Source organism: Diadema setosum, chromosome 17 (genome assembly GCF_964275005.1).
Source record: "Diadema setosum chromosome 17, eeDiaSeto1, whole genome shotgun sequence".
Taxonomy (NCBI): domain Eukaryota; kingdom Metazoa; phylum Echinodermata; class Echinoidea; order Diadematoida; family Diadematidae; genus Diadema; species Diadema setosum.
Genome location: NC_092701.1, coordinates 2,363,999 through 2,383,034, shown reverse-complemented (window position 1 = coordinate 2,383,034; position 19,036 = coordinate 2,363,999). Strand labels below are relative to the sequence as shown.

At 38.2% G+C, this 19,036-nt stretch overlaps 1 protein-coding gene across 1 annotated transcript; it reads left to right on the top strand.

Moving 5' to 3' along the window:
- The first annotated feature begins 7,416 nt into the window (after positions 1 to 7,416).
- LOC140241268 (uncharacterized) lies at positions 7,417 to 18,812 on the top strand. Its single transcript, XM_072321017.1, has 4 exons — positions 7,417 to 7,502; positions 9,533 to 9,639; positions 10,575 to 10,692; positions 18,265 to 18,812. The coding sequence occupies exons 1-4, from the start codon at positions 7,424 to 7,426 to the stop codon at positions 18,810 to 18,812; spliced, it is 852 nt and encodes a 283-aa protein (XP_072177118.1). The 5' UTR covers positions 7,417 to 7,423.
- Positions 18,813 to 19,036: the final 224 nt, after the last annotated feature.

The following is a 19,036-nucleotide window of genomic DNA, read 5'->3' as shown; positions in this document are numbered from 1 at the left end:
TTTTTCTTTTAGATAAATATAATGATATTATGGTTGGAGGTTTGCGCATCAAACCGAATTCAAACCACAAGCTAGAAAGTCAATGCAGTTCATTTATGAAATAGATTAGAACGTTGATTCATATGCAAAAACACCAACAACAATGCAATCACTTTAATAGCCCAAACCCTAACCCATAACCCTATATTTCATTATAGCTTGGAATAAAAGCCAGATTTGGGGTCAACGGTAAACGATGAAAGGTTTGAGTGGGCGAAGTGTGTCCCTTTTGGTCTACAATGCACTGTCTTGTGAGGAATGTATGGATTGGATTGTTAAAGACTGATGATGATGGTCATGTTTACAATGTCCAATCTAAAAGTGTTTATAAACTTTGACAAGGTTGTAATCATGTCGAGGATTAATATTACACTCTTTACAGCCATTGTGACAGGTGACCGACTTAATGCGAGAAATTATACAAAGTCGATGTACGCCACCAACGGTGGGAAGCTACTATACCGTGTGTTCGCAGTATAGTGGAGGTCATATTTCTTATTTGACTTTTAAACGTCATGAATGTGTTTTTTATGATATTTGCCCCTACATCATATGAGAAATTACACTTTCAAGGATTATAAAGCTTCTCAAAGGGACACTTTTAGAAAATCATGCCCTTTAGGGTTTTTTAAAGTAAATCTTGCAGTTTTGATCAGTTCTTCATAAGATGAATACATAGATCCAGGCAGTTATCCTTGATTGTGGGTGTGTCATCATCACCTTATAGCCTACAAAGTACTTGATAAGACTTTGTTTTGTCAAACAGACTAACTTTATGTATTTTGAGCTGTTTCAGTGGTAGCCAAAACAAAGAAATACATAAAAATAACGCAGTCATTCAAAGTTGTGTGATACTGATGACTGACTGTTATGTACTAAGATCTAGTGACAAGAACATAATATTAAGAAAAGAAATAGTAGAAAGGCAGAGTTGAGGAGGGGGGGGGGGAGTAGAGGAGAGAGGTAGAGAGAGGGGGGTAGGGAGGGGAAGGGGAGGGAGGAAGAGATCTGACACAATACAAGATACACAATACAAGATTAACACAGTCCTTCAAAGTTGTGTGATACTGATGACTGCTATTTACTAAGATCTAGTACCACAAGAACATGATATTAAGAAAAGAAATTGTAGCAAGGAAGAGTGGGGAAGGGGGGGGGGGGAGTTAGAGGAGAGAGGTAGAGGGATCAGGGGGGGGGGGGTAGGGAGCTGAAGGGGGAGGGAGGAAGAGATCTGACACAATACCAGATACACAATACAAGAAGTCATTCAAAGTTGTGTGATATTGATGACTGCTATTTACTAAGATCTAGTACCACAAGAACATAATATTAAGAAAAGAAATTGTAGCAAGATAGAGTTGGGGGGGGGGGGGGTAGAGGAGAGAGGTAGAGGGAGGGGGGGGGGGGAGTAGGGAGAAGAAGGGGGAGGGAGGAAGAGAGATCTGACACAGTACAAGATCAACATAAACCAGCAGAGCTTGTATGTGATGAATACTTCCCATAGACTTGCATGTATTGCGTGCATTCTCTATAGGGCTCACACGGGTAAATAATTCCCCATAGAGACGTGTGTTAAAATTCAAATTTCAAAAAATTCTGTAAAATAGCTGGGAGAAATGAGGTATTTCATCTTCACTAACCTGAATAAGTGAGATATTACCTTTCATCCATCAGATTGCCAGGTTGGGTTGTACTGCTCTAATTCTGTCCAGGGGTCCGCAAAGCCAGACTACGAGTTCTTGTCACTCAAAAAATCACCTATTTTCCGTACACGTACCCAATGAAATATAGTCCCCTCAAATTCCATCAGAAAAGCTTTCATCTTCCAACCAAAATGCAGTTTGTAGAGGAATTCATACTCAATATCTACAGCTATTCAGTTTTTTGCCAAACTACATCATTGATTTTTAATTAATTTTTTTTCTTCATTTATTTTGGTATCTTTGGTACGAATTTGTGAAGGGGTCTGGGACAGTCCATTTTATTTACAGGTGTGAGCCCTATAGTGGAGGTCATATTTCTTATTTGACTTTTAAACGTCATGAATGTGTTTTTTATGATATTTGCCCCTACATCATATGAGAAATTACACTTTCAAGGATTATAAAGCTTCTCAAAGGGACACTTTTAGAAAATCATGCCCTTTAGGGTTTTTTTTAAAATAAATCTTGCAGTTTTGATCAGTTCTTCATAAGATGAATACATAGATCCAGGCAGTTATCCTTGATTGTGGGTGTGTCATCATCACCTTATAGCCTACAAAGTACTTGATAAGACTTTGTTTTGTCAAACAGACTAACTTTATGTATTTTGAGCTGTTTCAGTGGTAGCCAAAACAAATAAATACATAAAAATAACACAGTCATTCAAAGTTGTGTGATACTGATGACTGACTGTTATGTACTAAGATCTAGTGACAAGAACATAATATTAAGAAAAGAAATAGTAGAAAGGCAGAGTTGAGGAGGGGGGGGGGGGAGTAGAGGAGAGAGGTAGAGAGAGGGGGGTAGGGAGGGGAAGGGGAGGGAGGAAGAGATCTGACACAATACAAGATACACAATACAAGATTAACACAGTCCTTCAAAGTTGTGTGATACTGATGACTGCTATTTACTAAGATCTAGTACCACAAGAACATGATATTAAGAAAAGAAATTGTAGCAAGGAAGAGTGGGGAAGGGGGGGGGGGGAGTTAGAGGAGAGAGGTAGAGGGATCAGAGGGGGGGGGGGGTAGGGAGCAGAAGGGGGAGGGAGGAAGAGATCTGACACAATACAAGATACACAATACAAGAAGTCATTCAAAGTTGTGTGATATTGATGACTGGTATTTACTAAGATCTAGTACCACAAGAACATATATTAAGAAAAGAAATTGTAGCAAGATAGAGTTGGGGGGGGGGGGTAGAGGAGAGAGGTAGAGGGGGGGGGGGGAGTAGGGAGAAGAAGGGGGAGGGAGGAAGAGAGATCTGACACAGTACAAGATCAACATAAACCAGCAGAGCTTGTATGTGATGAATACTTCCCATAGACTTGCATGTATTGCGTGCATTCTCTATAGGGCTCACACGGGTAAATAATTCCCCATAGAGACGTGTGTTAAAATTCAAATTTCAAAAAATTCTGTAAAATAGCTGGGAGAAATGAGGTATTTCATCTTCACTAACCTGAATAAGTGAGATATTACCTTTCATCCATCAGATTGCCAGGTTGGGTTGTTCAGCTCTAATTCTGTCCAGGGGTCCGCAAAGCCAGACTACGAGTTCTTGTCACTCAAAAAATCACCTATTTTCCGTACACGTACCCAATGAAATATATTCCCCTCAAATTCCATCAGAAAAGCTTTCATCTTCCAACCAAAATGCAGTTTGTAGAGGAATTCATACTCAATATCTACAGCTATTCAGTTTTTTGCCAAACTACATCATTGATTTTTAATTAATTTTTTTCTTCATTTATTTTGGTATCTTTGGTACGAATTTGTGAAGGGGTCTGGGACAGTCCATTTTATTTACAGGTGTGAGCCCTGTATGTACAGACTGATCACTGATCTCTCATATCTTATCTAAAGATGCATTCAGCATGCAGTTTGACAGCCAGCCCTGTGGTAGGCCTAGATCCGTAGTTTGATCAAGGAGGTATACCTCCTTGGTTTGATATACGCTACGATTTGGAGAAAAAACAAAAAACAAATGCATGCTATGAGTTGATTAACTTTATTTTATTCCATTGCTCAAAACATTGCTATTTGTATCAAGAATACCATTCTGGGCAGTTAAATCCTACACCTTTTGTCCTGTGTCCTACTATGACGCTATACAATGTGAATAGCATCGAAGTATTGTGGCGAAGTCATTATTACGTCAATGCCGTAACTCGTCACCATCGTGTGCATAGAAACCCTCAATCTTTATAATCACTTCAAACTCGTCTTACAATAACATTGCTGTTCCACGTGAAAACACTGACATCTTTCTATGCACGTGCAATATTTCAATGAGCTGAATTTTGCAAACAGAATACAAAAACTGTGTGTCATTATGTAAATAAATATTCTCATGGAATTCCAATGTAAAATCCTAATTTCGCCATGTCATCTCATGGCTATCTTTATCTCTAATTTACATAATTATTCATTCTCACTAAGATCATCATATTGTGTTTACAATCTTCATTTGACATCTTTGTCTTAATTATGATCATCATACAGATTCTCATCTTCATCTTATATACACATTTATTTTGCACCGTCACGTCATCCGCATGTAACACATACTGTAGTATTCAAGTAATGTATTTTTTAAAGAAAATTGTACAGGTTTGAATTGAACACTTCTTTTATGAACTTGTTTGCCCATATCCACACCTGAATACCGGGAAAGAGCTGGCGGAAATTGCCGAAATGGTTGTCAAATCAGACAATTTGAACAAAGAAAAACGATTTTGAATGACCGTATTTCATGCCTAAGCAAACTTGACGAAAATAAACGCTCGTAATCTTGGGATTATGAAATTGAGTGACAGAACAATGAAATTGGCAGGGAAAACTTGTACTGACTGTCCAAAGATAGGAACAGGAAAGGATTCAAACCAAGAATCTTCTCTGAAGTTATAAGAGCCTATACAGTCGCTACACAAGAATACATTGGTCTAGACCGTTTGTCGCCCTGTTTGAGTGTTTGAACGTATTACATTGTGTGCTGCATGGTTCTGAGAATCAGTCTAACATGTTTACATGGAGATCAATGCCTATAAAATGCCCTGTTTGTCAAGCATGAAGGTGAATGCTAAAACTCCTTATAGTGATTTCAGCAGAGCGTGAGACTTGTCGATATCTGTCACATCAATCAATGCCAAGTAACCTTAATGACAATACGAAAGTACATGGGAGTCTGCAGTGTTCACCTGACAAGTAAATATCACGTGATGCATTATGATAACTAGTCGTATGAGGACATTTTCGTATGCAAGCGACAGCGTTACAAGCTCACATCAAAACATAACATCCAAGGATTTCTGCGTGGGAAATGTAATCATTCCTGAACATCCTATTCTACAAAACAAATCAAACCAAAAATTGTTTTTCAGCTCTCTGAACAAAATTTTAAAATATTCGACAAAGTTATATTTAATTAAAACCATCGATCTCCAGTATAATGCCTGGATGTGGGTGAAAGAAGTGTGTCTTTGGTGTATTTTGGTGGAAGTGTCACTGTCTGATACTTGAATGCTTATTGAGCACACATGTTTGAATATATAGTCCTATTTATATACGCATGCGGATCAAGCTGTTGCACAATGCCAACTGCCCCTTTTGTTTAATATTATTGAGGTGTAACAACTTACCCTGGTGATTTTTCAATTTAGTTATGTTTTGCTACTTACAGGAAGTCAGATTTATAATGCCATGTGCTTTTTGTACATAAGCTTATTTGCAAACATAAAATGATCAACGTGCATATTCAAATGTTAAAAGCTACCCTCTTCAATCACTTAAATCAGCGACTTGCATGTGAGCATTTAGCTTCATAAAAACTACTGTTATAATGCATGATTTACCAACATTTAGCTCCCCCATGTATTGCTTTATATTCTGTATTAATTTAATTTACTTTGATGAGAGGTAAGCTCGCAATGTACTGTAGTGAAGAGTAAACGGAATTTCCGATCCCGCTTATTCATGATAAACATCGTTGATGCGAACGTACGTCATCTATGTTTTAGTGCAGTAATGTACAGCATCCCATCAGAATCCTCATAGTAATATAAATACACAAACGTGCACTCACAATCACAGGTAGAGAGACAAACACAGGGTTATACACATGCGCATTCACGAACATGAACACACAGACAGGTGCATAATACATTATTCATTAAGAGTATCTGATCTGCCTTTCATCCGATTTATGCATATTGAATTAGTATGTACAGTTGTACACTATCAAAAACTTCCCCCACAGCGATGGAAGTTGTTAAAAAAAGTTATGTTTATTAATTTCTTAATGACTGTGTTGTTCATGTTTGCTTGACTGACAAAGTTCTTATTGTTTGCTATGATAGACGCTATATATTCTCAAAGAGAAAATGAAATGAATTTCTGTTATAGACCTCAAAATGCACAATTTGTAACAAAGAAAGACCTGGTCTCCCTAACATACATACATGCATACATACAACATACACACATGCTCACATACATACATACATACATACCACCATGATACATACATACAATCATCACAACATATTTGAAGGGATGGTACTATATACTGTGTAGTATTGGTGAAGATGAGGGTTGGGCTTTTAATTTTTTTGCAAGATATCAAGAACCACTCGTGAAATATAGTGCAGAGCATACCATTCTAAGAGGAATTCAAAATTTATTTGATGAAAATCGGTTTTTATTTGGAAAAGCTGAGACATCCAAAAACAAAGTAAAACAAAGCGATCGATCGTAATAAAAGGTGAGTCACATGCACCTTTTATTAGGGTTGTTCTATTCGGGGTATCTCAGCCATTTCAAAACCAATTTCAATCAAATAAACATTGAATTCCTCATGGAATTACATGCTCTTTCATATTTCAAAAGAGGTTTTCACATTATCTCACCCCAAAACGGTAGAAACCTGAAGTCAGGTCTCAACCAAAACTATACGATCCCTTTAACCACAACTTAGGCCGTAGATCGCATCCATGCATACACACATACGTCCATTATACACGCACACTCATTAATACACTCATACACATACATACATACATACATACACACATACATACATACATACATGTATTCATGCATATAATGTGAATACACGATTGTCTGCTAACAACATTACATTTCTGGATAACAATCGGCTTTAATTGTTTCTGCGGTTTATCCGATCTTGTGCGTCACTCTGCCCGTTCATTGATGCGTGCACACGCGAGCTCCATGGACTATGACGTACAGTACGTACACATCCTGGTATTCATGCAGTCAGTGGCCAGGGGTACATTGTGCGTTCAGTGGGGTCATTATTCTTTCCCCTGGTGTCTAAACTCACGGAAGTTGGAGACTCCAGCAAGATCTGACGTGCGACTTGAAAAGTTAAACCAATTGTGTGACGTGACTCCGGATGAGCGAGCTATCCACCGGAGGAGTTAGCTGATCGATTTATTGTCTCCTTCAACAGAGGCCTGAATTTATGAAGGATATACCTCGACTGGCAGGGATATTACCTTTTACCATTCTGTTCCATCGAGGATTATACCGTTAAACGACGTAAAATGCATGCATCGTTTGTACATGAAGAAGATCTGTCTTGCCATCTGCTTCAAGATAGACATCACGAAAACATGAGGGACTTGAGGTTGATAATTTAGTGACTGTGAGATAGCTACAATGGGATGTGCAGATTCTATTCTCTCTGCGGTTGCATCACGACATAACGAGATTGCCACGGGTACTCAGAATGACACAGGTAAGATATCACCAATGTGGACACGATAGAAAATCATGGCAGATTATTAGCTTTTTATTCCACCTGATCTTGGTCTCTCTTCGATAATTTACAAATTCACACAGCCTATATACTTAGGAGCAGAATTGTAAAAGCGTGAGTATAACCACATAACATTTTTTTGTCAGTATCTGAATATGACTGTAAGTTCAACACCATTATTGTGATTATATCTCTCGATACAATATCGCATGGTGTGACAGCAAGATAAGTCCGTTCTTCGCCTGTAATTTGATAATACGAACCATGCTTTCCAGTTGATGGCAAAACGATGACTTAGTGGCGAGCCGGAGATTCGCTGTGAACATTCTTGAACGGCAGAAATTTTTTATTAAGTATTTACATCGTTTTTGTATTTTTTATTTAGCGGGGGAGGGTGGGGGGGGGGGTAAAATTAGCCGCATATGTATATCATTTTTCATTATATTTATGCGTATAGTTCAAAAGGAAAAGTAACTGATATAACGAACCGTTTTAAACGTAGAATGCTCACAATACTATAAATATTTTAGGATTTTTCTAGATTCACAATACATCAAAGCCTGTTGTGTGAAATTCGTATGTTCTGTATACATACTAAAAAAGTGTTTCTATACATAAATCAGTAATGACGCTCATCGTGAGATGAGTTTTATTCCTTGCTCCTAGCAGCTCATGCCGCCTTTTATAAGAGCTCATAATTTTTCAACCAGAGTTCATGCGATGGGCTATGGTGAACTGTGAGAACGATGCAGCACTCAATTACACTAAACCCAGGAGGTACTAGGCGAGCCTAGTACCTCCTTGACTAAACTAAATTACAGTTCAAGATTCTTCTCGATTAATTCTTCTCGTGTTAGGCCTACAAGGTTGTTGAAGTGCTTTGGTGGAGGTGTCTGTAACTCCTGCAGACAAATTCTATAGTCATTATTGCTAATTTTACAGCGCCATGCAGGAATCTTAGCTTTACCAGTCATGTACAAATGCATCGATATCGCCATTTTGACGTACGTTACAATAGATTCAGCGCGATGAACTCGAAGTATAATATCTACAGTACTAGCTTTCGCACCGTTGCCAGGAAACGGTGAAACGGTGCTGTCAAGACCGCTGTATAAAAAGTGCGCTATTTATCATGCGGCTCGTAGTCTTCAACGCAGTGCAGCACAGTGCAGCAAAGGTCATCCATGAGCTGCACAGGTCATGCGTGAGTAGGGAAGAAGAGGCGAAAAATAATCAAGAAGATAATGATTGACGCCCATCGTTTGATTCAGTCGTTTGGATATTTAGTTTTTGCGCCGTGTCGAATATCAAAAAGCATATACTATAAAAATAATTTTATCTTAAAAATCCTCCATGATTTAGCAACACGATTTAACAACAACGCACTGTCATGGCCTACAAAAATATCATCTTAGTTTACTCCTTACAGCTCTTATAGGAGATTTGATCAGTGGTATTAGGTAAAGTATCACTGAAAGGAGCTCCTACGAAGATCTGTGTGCTAGTCAATTGGATTCTTTTTTTTTTTAAAGTTATTACAACGATCCTTAATCTTCTCTGAAAATATGCAAGTGGGTTCTTTCGTGAAAACGTTTTCTAATGTGTTACACTAAAAAGGTAATTTGAGGGAGGACCGTGGTGTAGCACATAAGGTCATGAAGGTCTGGGTTTCGAATCCTGCCCCTTTTGTTCCTCCTTGGACATGATTATTTTATCCGACATCGTGCATGATGCCCATCTTTGATTATATGAATTATAATACACAGTATCACTGCATGCATGTATGTATTGAGTAGAATATGAGAAAATAATAATAAGGCCCTCTCCAGAGAGAACAGGACACTAAAGAGGCTACCTTCTGTAGATGTTTTTTTTTTTTTTTTATTATGAACATTTATTATAATCATTATCAGTGTCATCACTGGTATGATTGTTATTCCATGATTATCATTGTCATCATTACATAACCATTATCATCTTATCATAAATAAATTGTCTTTGGTTTGCAGCGCAACCGATAAATGTCAAAGTGGAAAAGATGGGAAGAGAAGAAGCGAAGTTGAGAAGACAGAGAATGGTTGCCGAGCGACACGCCAAGAACCAATCCATGGCCAAGGTATGTTTGTTATATACACACATCTATCTGTCTATCTATCTATCTATCTATCTATCTATCTATCTATCTATCTATCTATCTATCTATCTATCTATCTTTCTATCTCTATCTATCTATCTATCTATCTATCTGTCTATTTATCTATCTATATCTATCTCTCTCTATCTATCTATCTATCTATCTATCTATCTATCTATATCTATCTATCTACCTATCTCTGTTTATCATCTCTATCTATCTGTCCTTCTATCTATCTATCTGTCTATCTATCTATCGATCTATCGATCTATCTATCGGCCCTATACATGTATTATGTGTGTGTAGAGTCAGGTTAGACCTTCATAACACTTTCCAGGACATCTTTTCTCTTACTGCGTGGTGAAATACTGAATGATTACGGGGCTTTAATATTGTCACTAAAAGTCTGGTGTTTTCACTTTTCACACTCTTTTTTACTATGACCGTAATGGAGATGACGTCATTTACACTTTCGCTGGTGTTTTGATCATTGACATTGTAATCGCTTTTGTTACAATCCTTACCCCGCCATGATTAGGCCTACTGTAATGATATTGTTTTAATCATCATTGTTGCGCCGCTGTACAGTTTATGGCAGTTCAGACTTTCTTTCTACTAACATGACTAGCAAATCTATTACATAACAAGAACATAGCGGTCGGGAAACTGAATTATGAGCTATCTTTTGTTCAACACAGCCAATCAGTTAGTGTTCGAATGACAGGACAAGATATCAAAGCTATTATGGTATTACTATAGACCTGTATCGATTCCCAATCAACCGAAACAAGTGAAACATTACGGTGGCTTATAACTGGTTTCTAGCAATTATTCCCATGTGTCCCACCTGCGATGACATCTTGACTTTGAAGCTGACAGCATCAATTTCTTTCTTTTTTTCACGCTGTATTGTCCAGGCAATATCCGACCAAGCCATGGCGGAGAGAGAGCGACTTTCGTGGAGGTCTTGGCCGTCGGAGACAAACGGCTACGTGGCTACACCCACGGTCTCCATTTCAGTACGAGGGTCCGACGGTAAGCAAAATGATTACAACAGGGACTAAAAACTTTGTGATATATGAGATAAAGTCAGTCGTTGTTTACACACACTTTATCAACCTGGTATACTGACAGCTATACTATAGTCGAATGGGAAGGACGCTTCAAAAAACGTACAGGGTATAATAGTCGTAACACCGGTTTGCGAAATTTAGAGTATGACTGAACATCATTGCATTCATTTCTTCCAAATTATGAATTAATTTAATTTTGATTAACAGATGGTAGCTGAAACCATGTTGATGGCAATCAATAATAATTGTGTTTTTACTCATTTGATAGTGATTTTTGTTGCTTCTTATCGATATGACCCGCAATGATTTTAGTCTCAAGAAACTCAAGAAACTTGGTCTAGAATCTGTAATGGCAGTTCCATCAGGAGTAAATACAAACAACATACATGCGTTGAATAAGAGAACATCAAGAACTTCGGGCCAGATATTTGGTGTTTATCACCAGAATAACCCCTTACCTGGATCCACACAATTATTGTCGATTGTCTGAAAGGTATTGCATAACTCCTCCACTTGATCAACTACCTGTAAGTACGGTATTTGTTTTGAAAGGAATATTTGTTAGATACGATAGGTGTTGATTAAAATGTCAAACTGAAATCCGTATACACACCTTTGTGGTAATCAGTTTTCATTACTGAGTAAGCTCCAGTTTGAAACTCGATCACTGACAGTGATAGCATGGAAGTTGTCTATTCCTTGAATACACAGAATGATGCACTAGTTAATTAGAAACTTGGATTATGTGATGCGAACGAAATCTCGTCGCGGTAAAGTTTCATAACACATCATAGAAGAGATTTAATTTTTAAAGAAGAACGTTGCTTTATAGGAAATCGCTAAGATTATTGTTTAAAGAAGACACCGTTTTGAAAATCATGCGAAAGAAGAAAACAATGAGGTCTCGAAGTAAAATTATGATTTATATATGATCCAAGCCATGGGTGTCAAACAATATGTCTCACTTTAATTTTATATCGACTTATTGTACTTTTTAGCATTCATGCTTTTAATATTCGGGCTGGCGACTTCTATCTTGCGTCAATTATTGTGCTAGTCTTAACGTCATGATTTTGCTGAACGATATTCTTGTCACAATGCACAGTAAAGTCATTTTAACGATAATTATACTAACTTAATTAACTTATATTTGAAAGGACACTCAGTACAGTAGTTTTCTACATGCAGTCTGAGATTAGTGAAACGTTAATTTGAATGCAGTTTGTTTCATGTAGTGGGAAGTCTAATGTGAATGCTTTGTGGACTATAGAGACAAGATTTAAAAAAGGCAAGTAGACGGTAAGAACTAAAACCACATCGAAATATCAGGAAACTAATCACGTATATTTCTGCCTCTTAGGGTTTTGATGAGACCATCATTTCTCTGCAATAGGGGGGGGGGGGTGGGTGGCACCGGGCGTGCGCCCCATTTTATTATTTTTTTTTTTTGGTGCTAAAACAAAGAAATAAATAGAAAAAATGGGGGCAACGTGTGACCCTTTGTACGGGATTCCTGGATCCGCCCCTGTATACTCCCATCATACCCCTCTCATGGTCACTCTGGATTTCAAGCATAAATAGCGATGACAGCAGATTATAATTTCGCAATCGTAACCATCGAAACTTTCTCGAGAGCCTTGATGAAGTAATCCAGCTATTATACGGAGATTTATTATCTCCAGTTGCAATTAACAGTTGTTAAATGAGTAAACGTTCTCGTTAGAATTGAAACCAAAATCTGACAGAGTAGTATACCAAGCATTCTTTTCTTTGAAAGTTTCTTGTATAAAAAGTTTGTGCAGGCCATCGTCAACGAGATTTCGGAACCAGTTTATGAATAATGAAGAGCTGGTTGGATGAGGCCAGTGCGCAGGACATGTATACATATTACAATGCGAACCGATTCTGATTATGAAATATATTATACTATTATCACATGATTATGTAAAAGATGTGGACGTGACTTGTAAGTTAGTCATTTTGGCAGTATGCATCTATTTCGAATATTGATTCGTACGTCATTTGGAAACAGAACAGTCACCATGACCGGTACGCGACTACTCATGTATGATCACTCTCTCCCCCTCTCTTCCTCCGTTCTCTCTCCCCCCCCCCCCTCTCTCTCTCTCCTTTCTTTCTTTTTATTTTGACTTCAGTTTCCTGATGACCATTCGTCTCTCCATATCTATGCTCCTGTAGACTAATCAATTTCTGTAAATTTGCCGATCTCAAATCAGACGAAATAATCGTAACCATAAGCAGGCAGAGATGCAACCCTTTTCTACTGCGTGTGTAATAACAGTTGTGTTAATTTTATTACTCTCCAATCAATATTTCCCTTCTGAAAGTATCTCTTCTTGTCTGTGTATAATCAAATAATATCGAGTAATATCAATGAGGAAAATATCCTCCCAGTCCATGAGCATTTTAAGAAGATGTTCATTTCATGATTGGCCTATCATTTTGATCATCGTCAGGTCAGGCCGATATTCATGATTGGCCTATCATTTTGATCATCGTCAGGTCAGGCCGATATTCATGATTGGCCTATCATTTTGATCATCGTCAGGTCAGGCCGATATTCATGATTGGCCTATCATTTTGATCATCGTCAGGTCAGGCCGATATTCATGATTGGCCTATCATTTTGATCATCGTCAGGTCAGGCCGATATTCATCGTTGGCCTATCATTTTGATCATCGTCAGGTCAGGCCGATATTCATGATTGGCCTATCATTTTGATCATCGTCAGGTCAGGCCGATATTCATGATTGGTCTATCATTTTGATCATCGTCAGGTCAGGCCGATATTCATGATTGGCCTATCATTTTGATCATCGTCAGGTCAGGCCGATATTCATGATTGGCCTATCATTTTGATCATCGTCCGGTCAGGCCGATATTCATGATTGGCCGATCATTTTGATCATCGTCAGGTCAGGCCGATATTCATGATTGGCCTATCATTTTGATCATCGTCAGGTCAGGCCGATATTCATGATTGGCCTATCATTTTGATCATCGTCAGGTCAGGCCGATATTCATGATTGGCCTATCATTTTGATCATCGTCAGGTCAGGCCGATATTCATGATTGGCCTATCATTTTGATCATCGTCAGGTCAGGCCGATATTCATGATTGGTCTATCATTTTGATCATCGTCAGGTCAGGCCGATATTCATGATTGGCCTATCATTTTGATCATCGTCAGGTCAGGCCGATATTTTATACCATGACGAGCAGGATTGGAAGACAAGCATTATACCATCTGACCATGACGAATAAGAATAAAGACAAGCATTGCATCAGAAAGCTATTTACCCCGCTGGTTTATTCATTTTCGCTTTGGGAGGGATGGATATCGATTTTTTTTTTCTGTATTGACACCATGAACACGTGATCTGCTGGTTTGGCACTGCTAAAAAGAAAAAAAAAACACAATCTTTAGTAAAACGAAAACCTCTCGCACAAGAGCATACAAACTATGCTCCTATCTTTTTTTTAACTTATTTCATATTTCAAGGACTGGGGTACAGACAAAGGTACATGCAATCGATTTTTCGCGAACTTCTGCTACGGCGCTATTCATACACAAGCATGCATAATAGACGGCTTTATAGGTTTGAAGATTCGAAATGCCCTGTTTGGAGCAATGTCGCTTGAATCTGACAGTAGTGCAGTGGGTATAGTGTACCAGGGCCCCATTTTATCAAAAGATTTAATCGATTGTAAAATGAAACAGGGCCCAGGAATACCGGAATCTCAGTCTTGAGGACCTTTACTGAGTATCCCTTCATGATAATATTGTTCTAGCACTGAGGTGACTCCAATCCATCTGGGAAACAGACTAGAATCACGCCCTACACTTTGCTGTCCGACTCTCACAACGATAGATGTAGGCCCAAAAGAATAAAAAATATGACTATTGGAAATTGGGAAAATAATGCGAGCAGCAAGATAGAAGTGAAGATGTCAGTATATGACAATTTGAGAAGCTAGGGAGACGTCAAACATATGAGGATGAAATAATTAAAGCATATAGAGAAATAAAACTGATATGGATTACACTAAAATGAATAGAAACGTTTAGGAATAGATCTGATTATGATCGATAATAAATTCCTGAGGAAATGCTTTTGATAGATTTCGAGTAAAGCAAAGAGTGAAGGCAAAAGACTCGAAGTACGTGTACTATACACCATAATTATACACTTCGTGAGCCATAAGCTTGCACTACCTAAACCAAACAATGTGTAGAATCTGACATCATTCGGTATTTTACAGGTCCTAACCTTTGACAAAAATTCGTGGGAACTGTGCTCACCTCGGGGTTAGCTTTGAAGAGCAAATACCAGAGATGTTCAGACTCTAGTCCAATATACTGACTCCAAACACTATACCACCTTTACAGTATAGGCACAAAGAGGGGTAGTTAATTTCTGCAGAGAAATGGCGTGATTGAGTGGAAAGGAAATGGCTGTGATCAGATAAAATATTCTGACACTATTTCGGCCGAGATGAAAGAACAAAGACCTTCAAATAATCATGTCTAAGAAACATGATTGTTTTATACCTTATTGTATAATGTGCAGTTTCCCTTTCGTCGATTTTTATAACTTTTCCTTATTGTAGCTCAACAACTTGACAATTATACTGGAATGTTATTTTAGTTAGTATAGCTTATCATATAGAGCAGATAGTAGTTGGACATGACATGGTACGTGCTTGTAGTGATCTTTGTCTCCTTCTTGTGATTGTCTATGATAACGGAAAGTATTACGCTAAATCACACACTATAAAATGAACTGTGTTTGTCGCTATTTAGGGATTTAGAAGACAAAGAACGGTAAAACTTTAATTTCTTCACTGCTGTAAAACGTCAAGATATCACACTGTAAAAAGAGATATTGTAAAGGAATTTGAGCAGGGCCTATGTACAATATCACTTGTATTTTCCACTAACGAGAAATATTAAATCAATTTATATAGTACGTGGAGCGTCCTAACAATAGCAACAGCTTCAGTTCGCTGAACTGCGACGTGTGAGAAAATGACTGTCATGCACCTGACTGTAGATTGTTCTTCAGGTCATGAAATATGATCTATGTTAGAAATGCAATATAACACAACGAAATTCAAGCAGAGCTTATTAGACCTACGTGTTGGCATCAGGCAAAGCTTATTAAACCGTGTGTGGTGTATGAGGTAGTCATACTTTGCCTTTGAGATCTGGCAGTGTTAACGAGAATATCATCATGAATATCATTCGCGAACATCCCGAGCCCCCCATGCATGGTTAACGACAGGGCGCATATTGATTTATCATAATCATTTTGATCGTTTGGGCATGAGCATGACACAATGGATAAAGAAATGAGTGCAGCGATGATAGTGTCGTACATAGCAACGGCTATAAACTGCTGGCTCGTCTATTCAGTAGATGAAAACTGGAGTCATAATGACGAATCAATCCAACTTTTGTCTACGGGCAAACAGCGATGGGGAATGAAAGGGCTTAAATTGCTAATCGGCCCTGAGATAAGATACGCATGGACATCTAAATTTACGTCCCTTGTATCATTCACACGTTTAGTACATAGGTTATTGGCTCGTCAAATTGACTAGGAAACAGAAAAAATAATGAAGAAGTGCTTGAAACCACTTCAAAAGGAAACTATGAATTCTAAGAACAGAAACGGACATTGCTTGTCTACTGCACACTACACGAAAAAAAAACCCCAACAACAAGCAAACAAAAAACAAACAAACAAACAAGCCCAAACAACTATCGAAGCTGTTTTCTTTCGTGGATTCTTGAATACAGTATTTATGTTTGTGACTTTCGAAGCCCTGTAGTGTGGCACGATATACCCACTTATTGTTTCTTTCCTATCTTCTCTTATACCTTTTCCTTAACTCTATTTCCATTCTTTCTATCGCTATTATTGTCTCCATGCCGTCACTGTGTGTTCTTTCCTATCATGTCTGTTGTGATGGCGTGGATCGAAGAGGGAAATTCCCATTATTTGTTTACTCCTGTGCACGGAATATATGGAATTTTGTTTTCATCCTTATCATTCCTATTGCCATTATCTTACCATAATATACTAGTTATCATTATCATCAGCAGTAGACCTACCGTTTGATACAAATAGCAGCTAGAGATAATCTTTAAAAGACATTTTGTAGACTCAAAGATGATGATAATTTACACTTTCGCCTGCTGCCTGTGTGGTGTCTCAAACACCAATCGAAATGAATCAAAAGCAAACGCCAAATATCTTTATTGTATTTTTCTGATTTGTAGTAGGAACATAACAAACAAACAAACAAACAAACAAAAGAAGGGGTTTTCCCTTCCCTCTCCCAGCCACGCCTTACTGTCCACCTTCCATCGAGTTCTATACATATGGACCTTGAAGGTTACACTCTATACTGGGTGACCGCAGTGTGGGCTATTCTAGTCTGACCACGAAGATGCACACAAGGGAAGTGGAAAGCACAAAAATTGTACTATTCACACAATACGCAATGTGAGTTAGAGTTAAATCAGGGAGCTACATGCGGCACCATGGTTACATTGTAAATGGAGACACTAATATTGTGAGTCTTCCAGAGATAAACATTGCGTCATTTTTAATTCAACAGGCCATCTCTTTTATTCCTCCACACGTACACATTCACATACACAAATCCTATAGCCTACCCTCACACACATATCTTGAAGAGTTAACTAAAGCAAATAAAAACACAGATAATCACAAAGACCAATTGAATCAACAGATACTGAATCACGCGTTATGCAACATATCTCACTTTATCTTCTATCACAATGTGCTTTTCGTATGATAATGAAAGCACTCTTGCATAATTTTGTTATCATCAGATCATTAATTGATTCCTGCTCATTAAAATTGAGACTTGTAGAGATTTTCCGGTCACAAGACCGAAGGATTATACCTACCACTACGACCATTTTAAAACTCACACTGTAAATACAAACCCCAAAGACTATAGTCCACAAAGCATAAGATATTTAGACTAAGATTTTCTGAGAGTATCCATTATTACCTTGCGTACTTTTAACAGATATGATACGAAAACGTTTTATTCATGACAGCCTGAATGAAAGTCACGTGTTCTCACAACCAAGCCAAGGGAATATTCTCAGCCGGATCATTTTCATTTTCCCGAAAAAGGGCAAATATTCTTGAAGTTTAATTATATTTTGCATGTAAACATTATAGTTGAGGTTCTGTTTCAAGCTATCATGCAAAGAAGACAACTAATTTACTTTGATAAGGAAATGTCCACACTCAGCGTTCCTTCTCTCAGTGTATAACCTACTGTGTATGTATAGATATAGCCATGAATGTAAGCACGTTTGTATATGAAAGTAGATTAACATGAATTATAATGTAATGATCTCACGTTTTCATAGAAAATAATAGACGACACAGTGTATAGTATTCATCTTAACCAAGTGAGTTTCATCATAACATGACATTGTATTTCTTTCTTATTTCGTCTAGGAACCGGAAGTCCAGACAACAATTTCAACTCGGCATCATCTGTAGTTTTGAGTGCCTTTCCAGACGAGACATCGCCTGAGGATGTACATACAAATGATATGGAAAGAAGGACGATTGAATTGCCAAACCAGGTATCGGAAGAGTTGGAGTTACGTGCCAATCACGGAGCTAGCTTACCACCCCTTGGGGTAATCAAAGACATCGAGAGTGATGAGAAAACAGTAATAGACTCGTCGCATTTTGTAGGTCATCGGAGTGACCACGAGAATGACTCGGGGAGTGAATCAAACAAGACTAGTGGGTGTGGTCGTGTCGACACATCAATTGGCGACCCTATCAATAAGACAGAACATCTAGGTAAGACGAGGAGATCAGCAGACGCTACTGAAGTCCCAGACGATGTGAGTCAAACTCAAAGCGCAGGGAGACACGGTGCAAGGAAGGGTCAGGCGAAGGGCAAAAGTAGAGGCAAGAACAAGGCCGTGAAGTTTGAAGATTTGGAAGAAGGAGTCGAGTCTGTGAGAAAGAGCACGAGTCAAGGGAGGTGAAGATGTCAGGGACGGTTACCATGGCAACACCACAAGAATCCTTCTCTCTCTCAGATGTCAGGTTATCTGAAACTTCCTTGCTGGTATTCTTATCCAGCAACACTACAACCATGTATGCGCCTATACATCGCACGCCTTGTACAGTAACTATAGGTATTGAAGGTCGTTCGTAACCATGGTTACCGAGTTCATCGCCATTTCTACAGGATTTAAGAGTGTTTATA